General features: G+C 55.4%; 2 protein-coding genes across 4 annotated transcripts; both read left to right on the top strand.

Moving 5' to 3' along the window:
* Positions 1-963: 963 nt before the first annotated feature.
* HOXD11 (homeobox D11) lies at positions 964-16,357 on the top strand. 3 transcript variants are annotated; one of them, XR_012023698.1, is made up of 3 exons: positions 4,216-5,269; positions 6,013-6,467; positions 16,221-16,357. XR_012023698.1 is itself a non-coding variant. In XM_072810917.1 (2 exons), the coding sequence occupies exons 1-2, from the start codon at positions 4,483-4,485 to the stop codon at positions 6,246-6,248; spliced, it is 1,023 nt and encodes a 340-aa protein (XP_072667018.1). In that variant the 5' UTR covers positions 4,216-4,482; the 3' UTR covers positions 6,249-8,636. The 3 variants fall into 3 exon arrangements, 1 of the variants encoding a protein (XP_072667018.1); XR_012023699.1 differs by lacking the exons at positions 4,216-5,269; positions 16,221-16,357 and adding an exon at positions 964-1,781 and having other exon boundaries at positions 6,013-6,152; XM_072810917.1 differs by lacking the exon at positions 16,221-16,357 and having other exon boundaries at positions 6,013-8,636.
* HOXD10 (homeobox D10) lies at positions 13,912-17,194 on the top strand. Its single transcript, XM_072810916.1, has 2 exons — positions 13,912-14,849; positions 16,221-17,194. Exons 1-2 carry the CDS (start codon positions 14,105-14,107, stop codon positions 16,496-16,498), a joined length of 1,023 nt encoding a protein of 340 aa, XP_072667017.1. The 5' UTR covers positions 13,912-14,104; the 3' UTR covers positions 16,499-17,194.
* Positions 17,195-18,296: the final 1,102 nt, after the last annotated feature.

Genomic DNA, 18,296 nt, shown 5'->3' with positions numbered 1-18,296 from the left:
AGGCTCCTCAGATTTCAATACAAAACACGTCTCCCTGGTCAGGCTTCTTTAGAACAGGCTGTGCCCGCTGGAAATCCTCCATACTGACATCTCTGCCTGGAGCCCAGTAGGCTTCCTTGGGAAATGTGCCCTCTGCACCCCACAGGCCTTAGGAGCCTCTAGCTGAGGCTGGGAAAGTTAAAACCTGCTCAGTATTCACCATCCTCTTGCAGATCTCAATTTCAGCTAGCTTTGAAATGGGAACTAGACAATTGCTGGCTTTTAGCAAGTGGAAGAATTAGCAAAACCATTAAATCTCTAATACCAAGTATTCATGGGTTCCAACTCCCCTTTCCTGAAATACATTTTGATGTGTATTTTTTAAAATGTTTTTTAAACAGTTCTTTTAAGAAAAATATAACGGTGGGGGGCAGGGTGGGGTGGGGTGGGGTGGGGTGGGGGAAGAAGCAAGAGGCTGCAGAGGCCCTATCTTCAGAAATGTTTTCTCACCTGATGGGGCTCAGAGAGGTATTGGTACCTGGAGCTGGGTCTCTCCCCCAAAACAGCAGAACAAAGGCGGAGGCCACACGCAGACTATAGGTCCAGAGGGCTGGGTAAAGGACTAGGAAACCGGACTTAGACGCAGGCCCTGGGATAACAGAGAGAGACCGATTCTTTCCAATGTATGCCATTAAATCATCACATTTTTTCTCTTTAGCCTGGGATGTGGGGTGGGAGGAGAAATTCATGGAGACCACTCCCCAAAGAGATTGAAATTATTCTAAGTGCAAAATCTCGGTTGTCCGTTGGGGCTTCAGCAGTGTTTTTTCAAATTTGTCCCCTTTACTGATCTGCACAAATACAAAGGCGGTGGTGTCCTCTCTCCTTTCCTAGCCAAGGTCCTGGCAGGGATTTGGAACCACGGCGAAATTCCTAAGAAACAAACGCGGAGAGAAATGATGCTGAAATCTGAGTGCTCAACATTCCCTCGCACAAAGACAAATGCGTCCTCCGAAATGCTGCAGTCCAGGCAGGCCTCTTGACCAAGAAGAAGGGTTTTAAACGAGAAAAAATGGCTTCGGCTGGCATTCAACCAGCTGCAAGCTCAGAGGGCCGACCGGGGGACTCTTAAGGCCTGGGGGCTCTCCCCGAGGGAGGCGGGCTGGGGAGGCTTCCGGGAGGCCGGCGGGTGGAGGAGAAATCCGGAACCGTTGTAAATATTCATGTCTGCGGGAGGGGGGGGTGCCTCTTCACCCCGCCTCTCCCAGCTGCAATCACCCCCCCCTCGGGAGGAGGGGGGGGCACCGCGCCTGTCCGACCGTCCTTGGACAAAGGTGATCTCCCCACATTTTTGTTCTCCAGTCACTTGACTTAGGGAGCCCATTCCGAAGGCTCTGCAGGGAAGGGACTGGCTCTGGGTGTTTTCCCTCGCGTTTCTCCTCTTCTTTCGTTTCCTAAAAGAGCATAAATAATTAAAGTTTGGCAGGGAGGAAAAGCCTTCTTGCAGAACTGTAGTGGCAATAAATGAAATGACTCAGAATCCCTTCCCCAGTCAGCTTTTACGAGAGCTGCCAGACAGTGTCTGTTCACGTTCTCCAGATACCAGGGGCGCCCTGACAAAGTTAAGGTCAAGTTAGTGTCTTATCTTGGGTGGCTCAAAATTACCGCATCGCGTCTGGGCGCTGCGCGGAAAGCGAGCGCTCGCGGAGCAGCTGGATGTGCCGGAGGGTCGGATGCGCTCCGCACGCTTCGAGTGGGGGCCGCGCGGGCAAGGACCAGGCCACAACGCCGGAGGCTCCACGGTAGGTCCTCGCGGGGCGCGCGGGGCGGGGGGCTGCGCTTTTCCTTAGGTTTGGGGGTGACGGTCGAGGAGGGAGCTGGGGGCCGAAGGCCGAAGCCGGCTGGGCCCGGAATGAAAGCCCCAGGTGGGGCGTGGGGGCGGGCGCCCGCGCCGCGGAGCCGAGAGGGGTCGGCGGCCCCTTCCCGGGTGCACCCGCGCGCCGCTGCAGATGGCGCGCCCTCCCCCGCCAAAGCGCGGCTCCAGCCTGAGCCGCCATCGCCATGTCGTTGAACTTGAATGGTGCCGTCCTCCCCATTTCCCTCTCCAGCGGTCAGCAGGCTCCGCTTTGGGGGCAGCGGGCTGCCTGCGCCCCACCCCGTGCAGAGAGAAGGTGCGAGAATTACGCGCACTCCCAGACACGTAAAGACCCGCCTGGGGGGGGGGGGGGCTGCCGCTGCCCTGGGTCCTGAGCTGCCGCAGGGCCAGTGTGCAGTGTCCGGGGAGCCATTTTAGGAGACAGATCCAGGGGCGTCGACCACGAGCCCGAAAGGGAGAGGCTGGGGCGGGCGATGGAGATGGGAGGCAGATAAGTGCGCGGGCGGTCTGCTCGGAGGAGAAAGGGGCGAGCGGGGATCTGGGCGAGGGTGCCAGCTGGGAGGAGGGTGCGCGAAACGATGGGCAGTTCTGGGGCGGGGGAGCCTCCTGGGCCTCCACTCGCCACGGACCTGTTTGCGCAGTGTTCCGAGCAAAGCAGAGGTGGGAGGGGGGCGGAGGAAGAGTGGGAGGGAGAACAGGAGGGAGGAGAGAAAGAGAAGGGGGGGGACAGCGGCCAGAAAATAGATATGAGCTCGGATCACCCGCCTTTTCTCTGTCTGTCGGCTCGGTGGGCAGAGCTGGCCACACGGGCACTGCGGCGGCGGGCCAGGGAGGGAACCAGCTTCACAGCCCGCACCACCTACCCTGGCCGTAGGGCTGAGGCCCAGAACCCAGTGCGGGGATTGCCTGGGCAGAGGAATCTTGGGGAGAGGGCCGACTTCCTGACCTCGGTTCTGGGATTCGGGTTTGGGGAGCTTCCTTCCGAGAGACTGATTTTACCTTTGGAAAGCGCCGGCTCTCCTGCAGGCGGGAGTCCAGGCCTCGCCTGGCCCCCAGGGCTAGGAAAGAGGGAGACGGCGGCCTTGGAGGAAAGCGAGGCCTTGGGGCACATGGATGGGGGGTTCTCAGGGCCAAGTGCTGCAGAGAGGCTCAAGCCAGGAGGAAAGAGCTGCTGAGAGCACTCCGCCCCCTCCCCAGGGCCAGCGGACCTCCCGGGGGCTCCCCCCCACCCCCGAAGTGACCATGCGGGCTCAAGGGCACCGCAGGAGCCTAGGGGAGAGCCGGCGGCGTGGATGCCTAGGCCTTGGCGGGTCTCCGACGCAGGGAAGGGGCTGGTTGTGAGGCGGGCTGGTCCCGGTCCAGGCCAAAAAGCAGAGAGGGTGAGGAGGGTGGAGGCGCCCACAGTTGGTCTGGGGCTGCTGGGGAGTGGGAGGCCAGGCACCTTTAGAGTAGGAGGACTCCGGATCCTTTTGTTCACCAGACCCCCCAGCTTCTAGAAGGGCCACCGGGCGTCTCCGAGGTCTGAACTTCCTCCTTGCTTTAGCTTTGGGAGAGGAAAGGCAGAGAGGGGACAGGGGTGGTGGCACACAGCTAGGGGAGAGGAAGAGAGAGCATCAGGGGACAGATAGGCAGAGGAAAGGAAGAGGAAGGAAGAAGGCTGGAGGGAACGCGAGAAGGGAGCGGGAGAAGAGAGGACGGGCGAGAAAGAAGCGAGAAGACTGAATGGAAAGGAGGGAAGGAGAAAAAGAGACGGGAACAGAGAGAGGAGGAGAGAGGGCGAAAGGTCCGACTGGGCACCGAGGCCCTGGCCTGGGTGAGCTCCTGGCATGGTTTTGGCGTGGGGTTTTTCGAGGCTGGCACTCGCGCTCCGGGGGTCAGGAGTGGAGGGAACCAAGTTATTCTGCGCTGAAGGCGCAGGGCTAAGAAATATGTAAATCAGGGCTCCGTGCGCCCCGAGAGAGGCGCAATTACGCCCCTTGAACAAGAAGCAACAAGCTCCTGACCGGCGAGCTGCAGAGGGTGGCGGCGTCGCGGGGGAGGGAGCGGCTGCAGGAAGGGGTGTGGGGGTGGGAACCTCACAACCTCACACCTAGTCCCCTATGCCCCGGGCTGGGGCTCCCCCCTCTGCTCTCCGCTTCTTTCCCTTCCCCCTTCCTCCCCCTTCCTCCCCCTCCCTCCTCCTCCCCGCCGGCCTCGGTCCGCGTACTTAAAGCGGCGCGGGCGGGCGGGCGCGGGCGGGCGGCCCAGCCGGGCGGTGGCAGATGCACCCAGCAGTGGCGGCCGCCGGCGGCGCACAGGTGACCGGCCTGCGGCTCAGCCCGGTCAGGGGGCGCCCGGGGAGCGCCGGCTGGAGAGGGAGACCGGTCCGCCCCCAGCGCGCGCGCGTCTCGGCGCCAGGAGCCGTCCCGGGGCGTGTTGGCGAGAGCTGATATAGATATAAGGACATTTCTCTCCATGGCGTCACGTGACATAATTACCACCAGAATCAATCAAGATGAATTGCACGTCAGCGCCCGGTGGGGATTTTTGCTTAGTTGATCCTGGCCCAAGCCTCTTGTGCAATCGATGGCTCAGGTTGGCGGCGCGGGGAGCGGCCCGGGGCTCGCCGGCGCGCACGCCGCGGAGCCATGAACGACTTTGATGAGTGCGGCCCGAGCGCAGCCAGCATGTACCTGCCGGGCTGCGCCTACTATGTGGCCCCGTCGGACTTCGCCAGCAAGCCGTCGTTCCTGTCGCAGCCGTCGTCCTGCCAGATGACTTTCCCCTACTCTTCCAACCTGGCGCCGCACGTCCAGCCCGTGCGCGAAGTGGCCTTCCGCGACTACGGCCTGGAGCGCGCCAAGTGGCCGTACCGCGGCGGCGGCGGCGGCGGCGCGGGGGGCGGCGGCGGCGGGGGCGGCCCCGGCGGGGGCGGCGGCGGCGGCGCCGGGGGCTACGCTCCCTACTACGCGGCGGCCGCGGCGGCGGCGGCGGCGGCGGCGGCGGCCGAGGAGGCGGCCATGCAGCGCGAGCTGCTGCCTCCCGCGGGCCGCCGGCCGGACGTGCTCTTCAAGGCGCCCGAGCCGGTGTGCGCCGCGCCCGGGCCGCCGCACGGCCCCGCGGGCGCCGCCTCCAACTTCTACAGCGCCGTGGGCCGGAACGGCATCCTGCCGCAGGGCTTCGACCAGTTCTACGAGGCTGCTCCCGGGCCCCCGTTCGCCGGGCCGCAGCCCCCTCCGCCTCCCGCGCCGCCGCAGCCCGAGGGCGCTGCCGACAAGGGCGACCCCAAGACGGGGGCTGGCGGCGGCGGGGGAAGCCCCTGCGCCAAGGCGCCCCCCGGCTCGGAGCCCAAGGGGGCGGCAGAAGGCGGCGGCGGCGGCGGCGACGGCGAGGGGCCCCCGGGGGAGGCGGGGGCTGAGAAGAGCGGCGGCGCAGGTAGGCACCCGGCGCGGGGTGGGCGGCGGGGCCGGGGGCCGCGGGCGCGGGGGGGCGGCGGGGGCCTCCCTCTGCTTGCGCCGTTTTATGTGCTACTTTATAAGCGTTCGAAGGGGTTTATACATCCTATAAGATTTCCCGGGCCGTTGTAAAGTGTGTTTACGATAGGAAACCAATTTAGGTGGGCTTAAGGTAGACTTCGAAGGGGACGTTAATCGCCGGAGAGAGCTTTTCCCCAGTTTGGGGGGGGGGTGGTTCTGGAGAGCTTGGAGTGCGGTGGGGGCAGATTTCAAGCCACTTTGTGAGTGTGGACACTCGAGCCTCCTGCTTTTAAGGGGGGGTGGGGTGGGGAGATCCTTGAACTGGACTTTATCCAAGCCTCTGGCTGACGCGCGCTGCTGGTTGGAGTAGAGCAGATGCCTGGGCGCGCTCGGGTTTCTCTCCCTTCGGGTTCCAACTCAGAGCCGGCCTCGCCCTCTGCTTCTCCACCTCCGTGACACGGTGTGTGTGTGTGTGTGTGTGTGTGTGTGTGTCCTGGCGTGAACACACGTCCACGCCCGCACTCTCTCCTGTGCCCGCCCATATATCATCCCCCACGACGCAGGCAGGGCCTTTCAGTGGCGGCAGGGGACGTCCCCAACGGGGCCGAGGCCTGGCCCTCGCGCGGGCCTGGGCCGGCGGGCAGGCGGCCGGGGGTGGGCAGTCAGCCGCCTCTCTCACCTCTTGGTCTCTTTGCCTTGCAGTGGCCCCCCAGCGGTCCCGGAAAAAGCGCTGTCCCTACACCAAGTACCAGATCCGCGAACTGGAACGCGAGTTTTTCTTTAACGTGTACATAAACAAAGAGAAAAGACTCCAACTCTCTCGGATGCTCAACCTCACTGACCGGCAAGTCAAAATCTGGTTCCAGAATCGTAGAATGAAAGAAAAGAAACTGAACAGAGACCGTCTGCAGTATTTCACTGGAAACCCCTTATTTTGAGAGCTCCAGGAAGCACCCCTCTCCCAGAGCCCCACTCACCCACCCACCTCCCCACCAGCCTGCCCTCGGCAGGCCCAATGTCCTTGGGTTTAATGACGCCTCTTCTCTGTGGAACTCCACGATTCCTTCCCACGGTCAACTCGGGACCTCCCAGCGACCACTGCTGCCTGCCGACGAGGCCGGGGACTTGGCCGAATGGATCCTAATAAGGGGAAAATGGTAAATGCAAACGTCCCTTTACAATTTTACCGCCAATGTGCTGTTGTTCTCGCTCCCTCCCTCCGAGTCCCCGTGGGGACGCTGTGGGATCTGTAGAGAGTTAGGCCGCTGGGCTGGAAGGCACTTGTTTTTGTTCTGAGTTTAAGGGACCCGGCCATCCCCCTTGGTGAATGCAGATTATTTAAACTCTGGGAAATGTATCTTTGGTCTGTCGTATCAAGGCATAAGTCACTGTGTTTTGTGTGAATAAATGGTTTCTAGTAAAATGGAGGTTACAGCTTGAACACACTATATGATTTTTTTCCTCTTTAAAGAAGTTTAGTGTCTGATTAGGGTATTTTAGTGGTCAGAACCTTCTCCCATATGCAACTGAAAATCAAGTGAAATGCTCTTTAATCCTGCTGAAATGAGAGTAGCTCTCTCCCACCCTCTCTAGGCTACACTGATTTGTTAAAAATCACTTCAGGGATGAATTTCTGAACTGAGGATCTAACCCAGCCATTCTGGGGCTGCTTTCTCCAGGCAATCAGGCTGGGGCAGCAGGAACCTTAAGAAGGAAGTCTCTTCCTCCCATTCCCAGTGTAGTGAACTTGGAATTTCTGAAAAGACAAAAACCATTTTTAAAAAATTGTTAGAAAATCCAAATTTACTCCTAACAAGATGTCAAGGAGCCAGGGTCCCTTAAAAAAAAAAAAAAAAAAAAGCAACCAAAATTAGAAACCTTCATGGAAAATAATGGTTTGCTAAAAAGGAAGTTACCAGTGGGGAGAGGGATCCTTGCTAGTGTCACAGCAGGCATACGGCAGAGAAGGGAAGACCCCTCCCTGGAATAGGGCCTGAGGCTGCAGACCCACTTCTCACTGCATTTATCGCTTCAAGTTAAAGAATGTGGTGGGGGCTGAACTGCACTTTATGTTGCAGGGCCAGGCCAGGCTGTTTACAAAACCTTGAACTGTCTAGACAACACCATAAAAGCCAAAGTTCTAAACAGCTTAATTGGGTTATATTATACACCTTCTGGTGGGCCCAAAAGAGATTTCCGCAATGTGCAATAAACTGTAGGAGTGAGAAAAGCATCTCTCCCTCTGAAAAAAGTAAAGTGAATCGTGACTCTTAACCTCTTCTAAGCCCAAAGTAAAAAAAATAAATAAAAAAAAATCCATAAGATGTACAGTACTCCAAGCATCTGCAGAGGAGGTATGCATTTCCAAATGCAAAATTTTTTTAATTACCAAAGTTTGGGGGGGGGGGAGGAAAAACATAAGTGCATAAGTGTATGCCTTTGAACTTCCAAAATGTCAAGGTCATCACCTTTAACCTTTCTGAATAATTAGGCGCCTTAAGGTTCTTCTGTGATATTCAGCCGCCACCCACTCTCACACACACATGCTTACACACCTCCAGACCCCCACATACATTTATGACCACACAGCATCATATCAGGGGCTCACCATAAATCTAAGCAAATGCCTTAATTTCAGGATCAATAACCTTAATTTCCCTTCAAACATTTGTGTAATTCAATAGCACTTGACTTCTTTTTAAAATACTGGTTAGATTTAAGTGTCTACCAGCATGTTTTTTTTTTTTTTTTAAATACAGATGGTATATATACTGAGGTGGATTTTTTTTTTTGGAGGAGGGGGTCATAGATAGCAATCCCCTTTGCTCTAATGAAAAACCACGGCTTTAAAAGCAGGCATTTGAAAGAGGAAGCTCTAGTCAGATTTACAGCTTCGCTATATTTGAAAAAAAAAAATGTTACCCCGTCAGATAAATTACCGAACTTTCTTTGAATATGAAAATATTCCTTTTACAAAACTGAAAATATTTATATTGTTTTCCAAAGTGTCCCTCAACCTTTGGTGAACATGGCAAGAGAAACAAAGCCTACAATCGAATAATTTCGTTCGGAAGGGGATTCCTTTGTGTGGAATTCTGGGCGTCCGTTAAAATGTCAATGCCCTAGTAGTATGATCGTTGCAGGAGCTTAAAACTGCTTTATTTCTTTCTCTCTCCATCTATCTTTTTTTTTTTTTTTTTTTTTTTAACTGCGTCTAAATGTAGCAAGCTTGTGTGTCCACCACCTTGGGGAAGCCGAACCAAGAGATACCATTTCCCGTTTGCATGGCCTTGGAGAGCCACACGGGGGCGTGCTCACGTTCCAGAAGCCGCGTCTGGCGCAGAGGCCGCGGTACCCTATCTTTCCAATAGTGATTCTAATAGGCAATCTCAGCCCGTTAGTAACAGGCGGCCACTAAGTATTTGTTTGCTGTTTGTTTGTTCTAAGCAACCACGAGGTGTGCGAACTTGTGTATAGACAGAGAAAAGGGAGCTACCCGGATTCCTGAAACAGACAATCACCCAATCGTTGTCCCCTCCAAGATAACGCTGTTGCAAAGAATACCTTGCCATAGCCTGGTGGTGTCAAGGAGAGATTTTTTTTAAAGACGAATAGGTACATTTCGAAATTGGTCATGCCACTGCGAGTTGATTCAATGAGGGAAATTAATGTTCTTGTTGGTTTGAGTATGGAGAACGATATGAGGGTAGGACCAGCTCCTCCCCAAAAGCAGGGTCCGCCTTGTACCGACCGACCGCCGGGGATGATTAAAAGGCTTTTGTTTAAGACAGATCGGGGCGCCGGCAACTTAGCTTGGTGTGGTCTCAGGGAAAATGAGACGCGTCGGGCCCGAGGGGGTCGTTGTGGGCCAGGGGGTGCCCCCCGCCCCGGCCATGCCTGGCACCCGGGGGTACCGGCAGCGAGAGGCGCCGGCGGAACCCTGAGCTGGGGTGTCTGGGCCCGGCTGGGCTGGCGCGGCCGCGGGAAGCCGCAGGCCGGCCCGGGAGCGTTTGGACTGCGAGGCAAAGCGGCTTAGAAAGGGGTTTGCATTTGAAGCCACGGAGCTTTGCATTTGACAGGAGCCCGGCCGCTCTGCGCGGCCGCCTGCGGGACTGGAGCACAGAATGTGATTTGGGCCCCAGCTCTTGGCAGCAGCCTTCTCGCTGCACGCCCTGCGGGCCCCCCACGCCCCTTCCGCACAGCCCCGGACTTTGGGGAGGGCCCGTGTCACCATCCTCCGTCCAAAAGAGAGGCTCCAGGGGGGAGGGCTCCAGGACGCGGGCTGTTCTAAGGGAGGGTGGCCGTCCCTTCTGGCCTGAAGTTCATCGTGAAGCGCCGGCAACCCCCAGATGCTGGCCTCCTCGGCTCTGCCGCCTCTGTCGCCTTTCTCCAAACCCCGCACCAAAGGCCCTGAGCCCACCCCTGGGAGCTGGCATCGGCGTCAGTGGAGGCTGGGGCGCCATGAGCCCCCCAGTGAGGCGCCAGCCAGAGGCATAGGTGTTCCCCACAGGCCCCCGTGGCTCCCGCCTGTCTGACCGCGGGTCCTGCTTGGCTGCCGTGAAGCGACATTTCTCAGAGCCTAACCTGGGTCTCAGGCCAGGTGGGGAGAGAGCCCTCCTCCCCAGATGTCGTTGTGCTCCTCTTCGGGCGGGTCCAGCAGGGGCGGGCGCGTGTGGCCTCTGAGGGCCCCTTGGCCTTGGCTGGCAGCCTTCCTCAGACAACGGGTGCTCAGCAGTCTGCGGTTCCTCTCCTGCCAGCAGCGCCCAAGATGGGCCTGAGAAAGGACAGAGCATCGGACCAGGACTTGGGGGGCTGCAGACCCGACCCCTCCTGATTGCTCAGAGCCGGTGGGGCTCAAGGAGCGAGGCCATGTCTCTGGAGTCATCAAGGTCTCAGATCCTGAGGTGGAGGGAAAGTGCGCCAAGTAGGAGTCTTTTGTGTCTGTAACTGAAAAAGGCTCCCCAGCAGCCAGCCCTTTTGCACCGTCCCCACAGACTCTTCACTGGGTTGGTGGTGGCTTCCACAGCCTGCCCATCTGCCCCCTTGATTTCTTTTCACATTGGCTGGAAGGTGCACAGTGCAACCTGGAGGGGCTCCCTGGGGAAGCAGCCTTTAAAATTCGTCCCCATCCACTCTGCCCCCAAAGAATGGCACAGCCCTGAGACCACTAAGGGCCCAAATTCAGGGCAAACCTAGGAGTCCTCAGGTCTACTCAGGCCCAGGGTCACTGTTCCTCCTGGTGACAGAGGAGCACAGATGCAGGCCACTTCTTGATTACAAATGCTAATTTCTTACTAAGGCGACCCTATTAATTTTTTCTCGGAAAAGAGCTGTGCCAGGGAGAAGGAGGTCTTGGTACAAATATGGATATTCATCTCCTTTATAGTGCAATATTGATTTATTATTAATGGTAACTGCTCCAACTGATCTAAAGATGATCGAAAACAGCAGCTATGCAGCTACATTAAATACTCGTAAGCAAAATACAGGCTGGCCTTGGAAGGCACTGCCTTTTCATTCCATTTGCTTCATCCTAGCCTTAGAGTCTCAGCCAAACTTTCCATCCTCCCAGGTCTACATCATTCTCTTGTATTATTTCTATTTTGCTCCATTTTTATTATAAAATTTCTCTGAAATATTGGAGTCTCTGGCCTCAGGGAACTGGTCTGAAGGCAGATATTTGAGAAAGAATAAAATAGAATTTAGTGATAATAGATTCAAAATTATAGGCAATACACATATTTTCTGTGAATGAAGAAGACCCACTTCAAGCCAGATCTAATGTGGGGGTGACTGAGAGCCTGAAGCCACTGAGAGTTGAAACAGAAAGGCCCCCAAATTCGGAAGGCAGATCCTGCTTGTACTGGCTCACCGCAGACCTACCCGCTCCGCGAGGAATGGCTGGGTTTTAGCCTGAATGTTTTCTTCATGTATAAATAAAGATTATGAAAGGGCTTTTGATGGGCATAAAATTCCCGATTAGATTGAACAGTCCTGCCTCACGAGTGGGATAGGGAGAATTGGACAGCCGAGTTCCAGGCAGCTCCCCTGGCTGAGATGCAGAGGGACGACCGTCCTGGAGCGCCAGGCTGGCGTCAGGGCGCCTGCCGAGAGCGTGTGCAGCGGGCACTTTGTCCAGCCCTGGGCACGCTTAACTGGGGCCGGGATCGTGATCTCCACCTTCTGATAAAACTATTTTTGGGGTGCTGATCAGTAGCTGTTAGCTTTGAACAGGACCGTAGCAGACCAGAGGCAAAAGTTGTGTTTTTTTTTTTTTCCTGCCTTCCTCACCCGCGCCCCACCCCCCCACCCCATCTTCAAGCTTAAAAACAGTCACCCCTACGGAAAGGTAATGTTTAAACCTCGGGCTTCGCCGGCCGGCATCCCGCAGCCGCTGCAGCTAGAGGCGCCAGGCTTTTAACCTGACAATGATGTTGTATTTGAACAGCTGCGTAAAGGTTTAAAAGGTCTGTCTCATTGCCACCGCGGAGTTTTTTAAAAGGGGTTATTGTTTGGGCGAGGGCACTTCGAGGCGACAGGCAAAGTGGTCCCAAGGCCGAAAATAATGTTCAGCGCCTGTTTCCACCAGGCCAGGGGAGAGTCCTTTTAGGGAGGGGGGACAGAGGGTTTGTTGGAAAAGGTTTTTGTGAAGGAGTGAGCAGGCTCCTGGTTCCCCCGCAGAATGCCGAGGCGCTTTAATGAGCATCGGGCTCCAAAGAAATGTTCTGCTGAGGCGGAAACCCAATTTGCCCACAAGTTCAGTCCCTGGGCCTGAAATCCAAGGCCAGCCCATGACAGGGCGAGTGTGGGGAGAAGAGAGCCCAGACGCCTTCCCGGACAGAGAACTGGTTCACGATCAGGGTTTCTGGGGCCCCCTTCGTCTCTCGGGTGCAGGGAAGGGGATCTGGGAAGCCCGGGGATGGCTCCCGTGCCCTGGCCCGGCCCCTCAACCCGGGCAAGCCTTTGGAAATCAAGGTTAAAGCTCCCCGCTGCTGCCCCGAGGCCGGGGCTTCCGAAGGGCGGCTCACCCGCCTGCAACCAGAGAACAAGAAAGGAAGTTGTTGGAGAAGTTTCTCATAAAACTCTGAGTTTCCATGGTGGTGATGGTGGTTGTTCTTTAATGAGCTCGACCACAACCCCAGACCAAATCCTCTTTATAGAACTTTCCGTCACCAAAGGAAACAGAGGACCAAGAATCTCCCAATTCCTTTTTTTTTTTTCCTCCCTCCCCTCACCCAAGCAAACCAGTGTCAAATAATTTTAGGAATTGTCCAAAACTATAAAACTCAACTCCTGACAAAAGTATAGCTTTTACTATTTGACGATTTGTGTTAAAACAAAAATTGACCTTCTTGGTTGGTAGCGAAGGGGAAAAATCAATAGTATAATTTTCAATAATTCATAAAGCGAACGCCATTATGCTAAATCTTAACTATTAATCTTATCCTTTACAAAGTCTCGATTGATTTGTTAATAAAATATCTTCCCGTGTGTGGCAACAGCGGGTATAACTCTTTAAAAACCTTCAGAAGCAAGAAAATTACCAAGTAGCCCAAGAATGTAGATGAGAATTTTATTGATCGCCCTGATTCTTCTTAATATGTATTAATAAATTCCACAACCTTTTGTACCTTGCACTTGTCAGAAACCAATGCTTTTACAAAATCCATAAAAGGAAAACATTTTTTTTTTTTTTTTTTTTGCAGAAGAACCAAATGACACCTTTGCATCTCTCTCTCTCTCTCTCTCTCCTACTCGGCCCAGTCAGTTTTCTAAAACTTCTGGAGTCCGAGGGCGAGACTTTTCCCCTCTCTTTGAAAAACAATCTTTTTTCTCTTCCTTCCTTCCTCTCTGCTCATTATTATCAGGGTGTGTAGGGAGGGAAACCTCGAGGTGGTTCTCCCGCTGTGAACCGGAGGGACGCTTTCGAGGACAGCCAGCTGCTGGCGAGGGATCGTCTCCGGGCTGAAAGCTCCCAGCGGCCCGGCCGCAGAGGTCGGGGTGTGGGTCCTCCGAGGGCCGAAGGCTCGCAGCCCCGGCGGGGCGCGGAGGGGCCGGGATCCCGCAGCCCCTCGGGCCGAGGGCGGGACCGGACAGCGCCAGGGCCGCCCGGGGCTCGGGGCCGGGGCTCGGGGCTGGCCAGCTGCCTGGCCTCCGAGCCCTCGCCGCCCTCCGCCTCCGCTCCCCGCGGGAACTTGGCCGCGTCTTGGCGGGCGCGCCCTGCAGTGTGGCCCCCGGGGGTGGGGTGCCTCGGGCCCGGGGGAGCCGACTCACCTTCCCAGGCTGCCCGGGAGAGCGTGAGCCACCGGGCCCCCCCGCCCCGCCCCGCCCGCGCCCCGGCGCTCGGGCGCGGTCCGCCCGGGTGTGCGCGGGGCAGTGCTCCTGCGCGCTGGCGCCCCGGCGCCCCGGCTTCCCTCCCGGGCGCCCCTCTGGCCGAGCCTTTCCCTCCGCCAGCGGGGCCCGGAGGCCGGGGCGGGGGGCGCGAGCGGGGCCGGCCGGCGGAGCGAGCCCCGGGGAGGCCGGCGGGCGCCGGAGAGCGCCGGGCCGGTTGTCTGCAGCGCGCACTATCGCGGGCGCGTAGTAGATGTCGCTGTTGTCCGCGCTTACGCGGCCGGCCGGCCGGGCTCCGGAGCACGTGACCTGCGAGGAGGCTGCGGCTCAAGGCCATTTTCAAATCTCATTGGCTTGGTTGTCATGTGGTCGGCAGAGGCATCCACAATTACACGGGGAATGTTTTCCTAGAGATGTCAGCCTACAAAGGACACAATCTCTCTTCTTCAAATTCCTCCCCAAAATGTCCTTTCCCAACAGCTCTCCTGCTGCTAATACTTTTTTAGTAGATTCCTTGATCAGTGCCTGCAGGAGTGACAGTTTTTATTCGAGCAGCGCCAGCATGTACATGCCACCACCTAGCGCAGACATGGGGACCTATGGAATGCAAACCTGTGGACTGCTCCCGTCTCTGGCCAAAAGAGAAGTGAACCACCAAAATATGGGTATGAATGTGCATCCTTATATACCTCAAGTAGACAGTTGGACAGACCCGAACAGATCTTGTCGAATAGAGCAACCTGTTACACAGCAAGTCCCCACTTGCTCCTTCACCACCAACATTAAGGAAGAATCCAATTGCTGCATGTATTCTGATAAGCGCAACAAACTCATTTCTGCTGAGGTCCCTTCGTACCAGAGGCTGGTCCCTGAGTCCTGTCCCGTTGAGAACCCCGAGGTTCCTGTCCCTGGATATTTTAGACTGAGTCAGACCTACGCCACCGGGAAAACCCAAGAGTACAATAACAGCCCCGAAGGCAGCTCCACAGTCATGCTCCAGCTCAACCCTCGCGGCGCGGCCAAGCCGCAGCTCTCGGCTGCCCAGCTGCAGATGGAAAAGAAGATGAACGAGCCCGTGAGCGGCCAGGAGCCCACCAAAGTCTCCCAGGTGGAGAGCCCCGAGGCCAAGGGCGGCCTTCCGGAAGAAAGGAGCTGCCTGGCTGAGGTCTCCGTGTCCAGTCCCGAAGTACAGGAGAAGGAAAGCAAAGGTCGGTATGAGCAAGTTGCCACCCCAGCGGGGCGTGCAGCCCGGGAACCGGCAGAGAGGGAGCGCCTGGGTGCCCAGCGTCGAGCCCGGGCAGCTGAGGCGGGGCCGACTGGCAGGTGCTGCTCCTCCTGGCTTTTAGAGGGGCAGTCTCAGTCTCGAGATGGTCCCCGCTTCTCCCCGGCTGCCCTGGCCCTCCTGGCTAGTCCTGGCCCCACGCTGATGGCGCCTGGGCAGAGGAAGGGCTTGCCGGGTTTATTTTTCCTGAGCTAGACCTGAAATGCAACAAAAGAGGGCAAATGAGACCTGCGGCTCGTAAACACGGCCCCAGAACCTCCTTTCTCCTGCTCAGATTTGCAGTCCCAGCTTTGCCTTTCACCCAACGATGATTTTAAGGTGGTCCAAGGCACCGTGTTCGTGTTCAAGTGTATGCACCCCGCATCCTGCGAGCTTGGGGGCGGCAATGGGAACGAAATGACTGGGCTGGTTGGCGCTTGGGCTGGGGAAGAGGGCTCCCAGCCTCTGCGGGGTTAGGTAACCTTGGCTTTGTCTGGGGAAAGTGCCGCAAGCTTTGCAGTCCATTTGCAAAAGGGGCAAAGGCTGAAGGGGGGGAAGGATGGAATCTGCAGGGCCCACCCCGGCAGGGCCAGCCTTAGGGCCGGGCTGGGGCAAAGAGCCAGGGGCTCTGGCTTTTTTTGAGAAGGAACCCTGCCCCTATGCCTCTCCCCCAGTGTCCAGAGGTGGGCCACAGTAAGGAGCCACATTTCTGGGGGGAATGCTTTTGTGTGGGGACAAGAAGGAATGAGAATGCAAGAAATTCTGGGGAGTACAATGCCCAGGCAGGTCGGAGAAGGTGTACTCGGTTCCTTGGTTATCTTTTGAAAGAGAAGGGCCACTATAAGCCTGGTTGTGGGGCTCCCCGCCTGTGCAGGAAAAGTGGGGAAGATGTGGCAGACTTGGGGATGTGAGGCAGCAGTGGGATTGGTAGTCTTGTTCAGGCTCTGGTTTGCTTTTTCCACTCCAGCCCAGTTATGAGCTGCCCACTTAGAATGCTGCTGGGGAGATCCTGAAAGTTTACTATTGTACTAATGTTCCGTGCAGGTCAGAAAGTTGAGAGAGAAAGAGACAGAAAGAGAGAGAACCCTGACCACTTAGGGCAAGAGTACCCGCCCATCGTGTCATTTTGGGCATTTAAACTAATCTGGCATCAATTACAAATCCCTTCCAGGGCCCACCTCATATGAGTAATGTTTAATACCAGCATTTCCCAAAGCGGCCTGGCTGCCAGCAGGGTCATGGCCAAGGGTACATTTGAAAAGCCTGAGAAAAAAAAATTCTTGATTTTTTTTTCTTCTTCTCCCTTTAATTTTGTTAGAGGAAATCAAGTCTGATACTCCAACCAGCAATTGGCTCACTGCAAAGAGTGGCAGAAAGAAGAGGTGCCCTTACACTAAGCACCAAACGCTGGAATTAGAAAAAGAGTTCTTGTTCAATATGTACCTCACCCGCGAGCGCCGCCTAGAGATCAGTAAGAGCGTTAACCTCACCGACAGGCAGGTCAAGATTTGGTTTCAAAACCGCCGAATGAAACTCAAGAAGATGAGCCGAGAGAACCGGATCCGAGAACTGACCGCCAACCTCACCTTCTCTTAGGTCCCAGGCCCGTCGGAGGCCAGGATCGGAGAGGGGGCACCGCGTTCCAGGGCCGAGTGCTGGAGGACTGGGAAGGCGGCAACAAAACCTTCATTGCTCTTTTGTTTTTTGTTTTGTTTTGTTTTGTTTCCTGCTAGAATGTGACTTTGGGGTCATTCTGTTCGTGCTGCAAGTGATCTGTAATCCCTATGAGTATATATATATATATATTAAAAAAACTAGCACGTGTAATTTATTATTTTTTTCATCGTAATGCAGGGTAACTATTACTGCGCATTTTCATTTGGGTCTTAACTTATTGGAACTGTACAGCATCCATCAGTTCATTCATTCCATCCAGCAATGTGACTTTTTCATGTTTTTCCTGACACAAAAGGTCTGTGTGTGTGGTTAGTCCATGATCTCATGGCGTTTTTGAATACATCCAGTACTTAAAAGTACTTAAATTACATATATATTTAAAAAAGATTAAGAAAACCCACAAGCTTTGGGGGGAGGGGGACTAAAAAAGCACATTACAATGTATCTTTTCTCAAATGAATTTAGCGATTGTCCTTGGTGAGATGGAATATTGACGACTTATGCCTTGTAGCCTTCCCTTGTGGTGCATCTGTGGTTTGGTAGAAGTACAACAACAACCTGTCCTTTCTGTGCATGTTCTGGTCGCATGTATAATGCAATAAACTCTGGAAACGAGTTCGCTCCCTCTGCTTTCTGAAATGGACAAGTGTTACGGTGGAAATGAAAGCCTTGGGTGAGATTATCTCCCTGTTAAACTCCTTGTTTGGGGCAGTTAGGGGTGGTGATGGAGATAGATAGAGAAGAAAGATGGGAGAGGCTGGAGTAGGCCTAGGGTGCTAAAATTTGGCAGTGGTGGGGGGAGTGATCATCCAGCCTGGGTGTGCTGTTTTCGTAGTTGAGAAGAAGGGGAGTCTTTGCCCCTTCCCACCTTCCCAAGATGGTAACATAATTGAATCCTAGACCCGTGTGATTTCCCTCTAACCGGAGCCTGGTAAGTAAGACTGTGGCCACGCTGCTTTTTTCCTCACAGCTCCCCATTTGTGTGTTTTCCTGTCTTTGGTTTTGGTTGTGTTACTCTTTTAATACTTTCAGTGGGGTCTTGATGATTTCTGGCTGGCGTGCCATCGTCAGGGGCTAGGTTGAAACCAGTCTTGCTTGCCCACCTGGAAGCCGCCGGGCCTCCATTACAGGAACCAGGACAACCAGCAACTAGCATTGCAACGGATCCAGTTCTGCCCCCCCCTTTCCCTCACCCCCACCCCTATCCCAAGCGCAAGACAAGCCAGGCCACAGCGAAGCCGAGGATGGGTGAGTCTTCCCATCCCACTTTGCCCTGGTTTCCCTGTGGAATGATTTCATGCTCGGTCATTACCTTTTAGTGGCCCACACGAAATTTTCTGAAAAGATTTTCCCCACGTAACGCTCCCTCTATTTAATTATAAAATGCTGGTTGGAGCCACTGTATGTAGAAGGCAAGAAAATGTACAAAAGGTGACTGAAAGAGACTTTGCAAATGAACGTGACTTCCCATGAAGTCCAATGTTCCAGCTGCCGACACAGCTTGGAAAAGTCTAGCCAGCCTTCACCGGGAGAGTCCAGGCTTATCTAGTCCTGCGTGGGGGAAAGAAGAGGCCTTAGCGAGAGGAGCGGACAGAGAATTCGTTTCCCCAGGTTGTGCTGTGCTTTCAAAGGGTCTCCACCAGCTTCAAGTAGCTTCACAAAACACATCCTTTCCAATTTTGCTTTTTCTCCCCATAAAACTATGTATTCAGGGGCT

This window comes from Canis lupus, chromosome 34 (genome assembly GCF_048164855.1).
Source record: "Canis lupus baileyi chromosome 34, mCanLup2.hap1, whole genome shotgun sequence".
NCBI classification, from domain to species: Eukaryota; Metazoa; Chordata; class Mammalia; order Carnivora; family Canidae; genus Canis; species Canis lupus.
The sequence above is the reverse complement of the archived record's forward strand: the minus strand, read 5'-3'. Positions and strand labels throughout refer to the sequence as shown.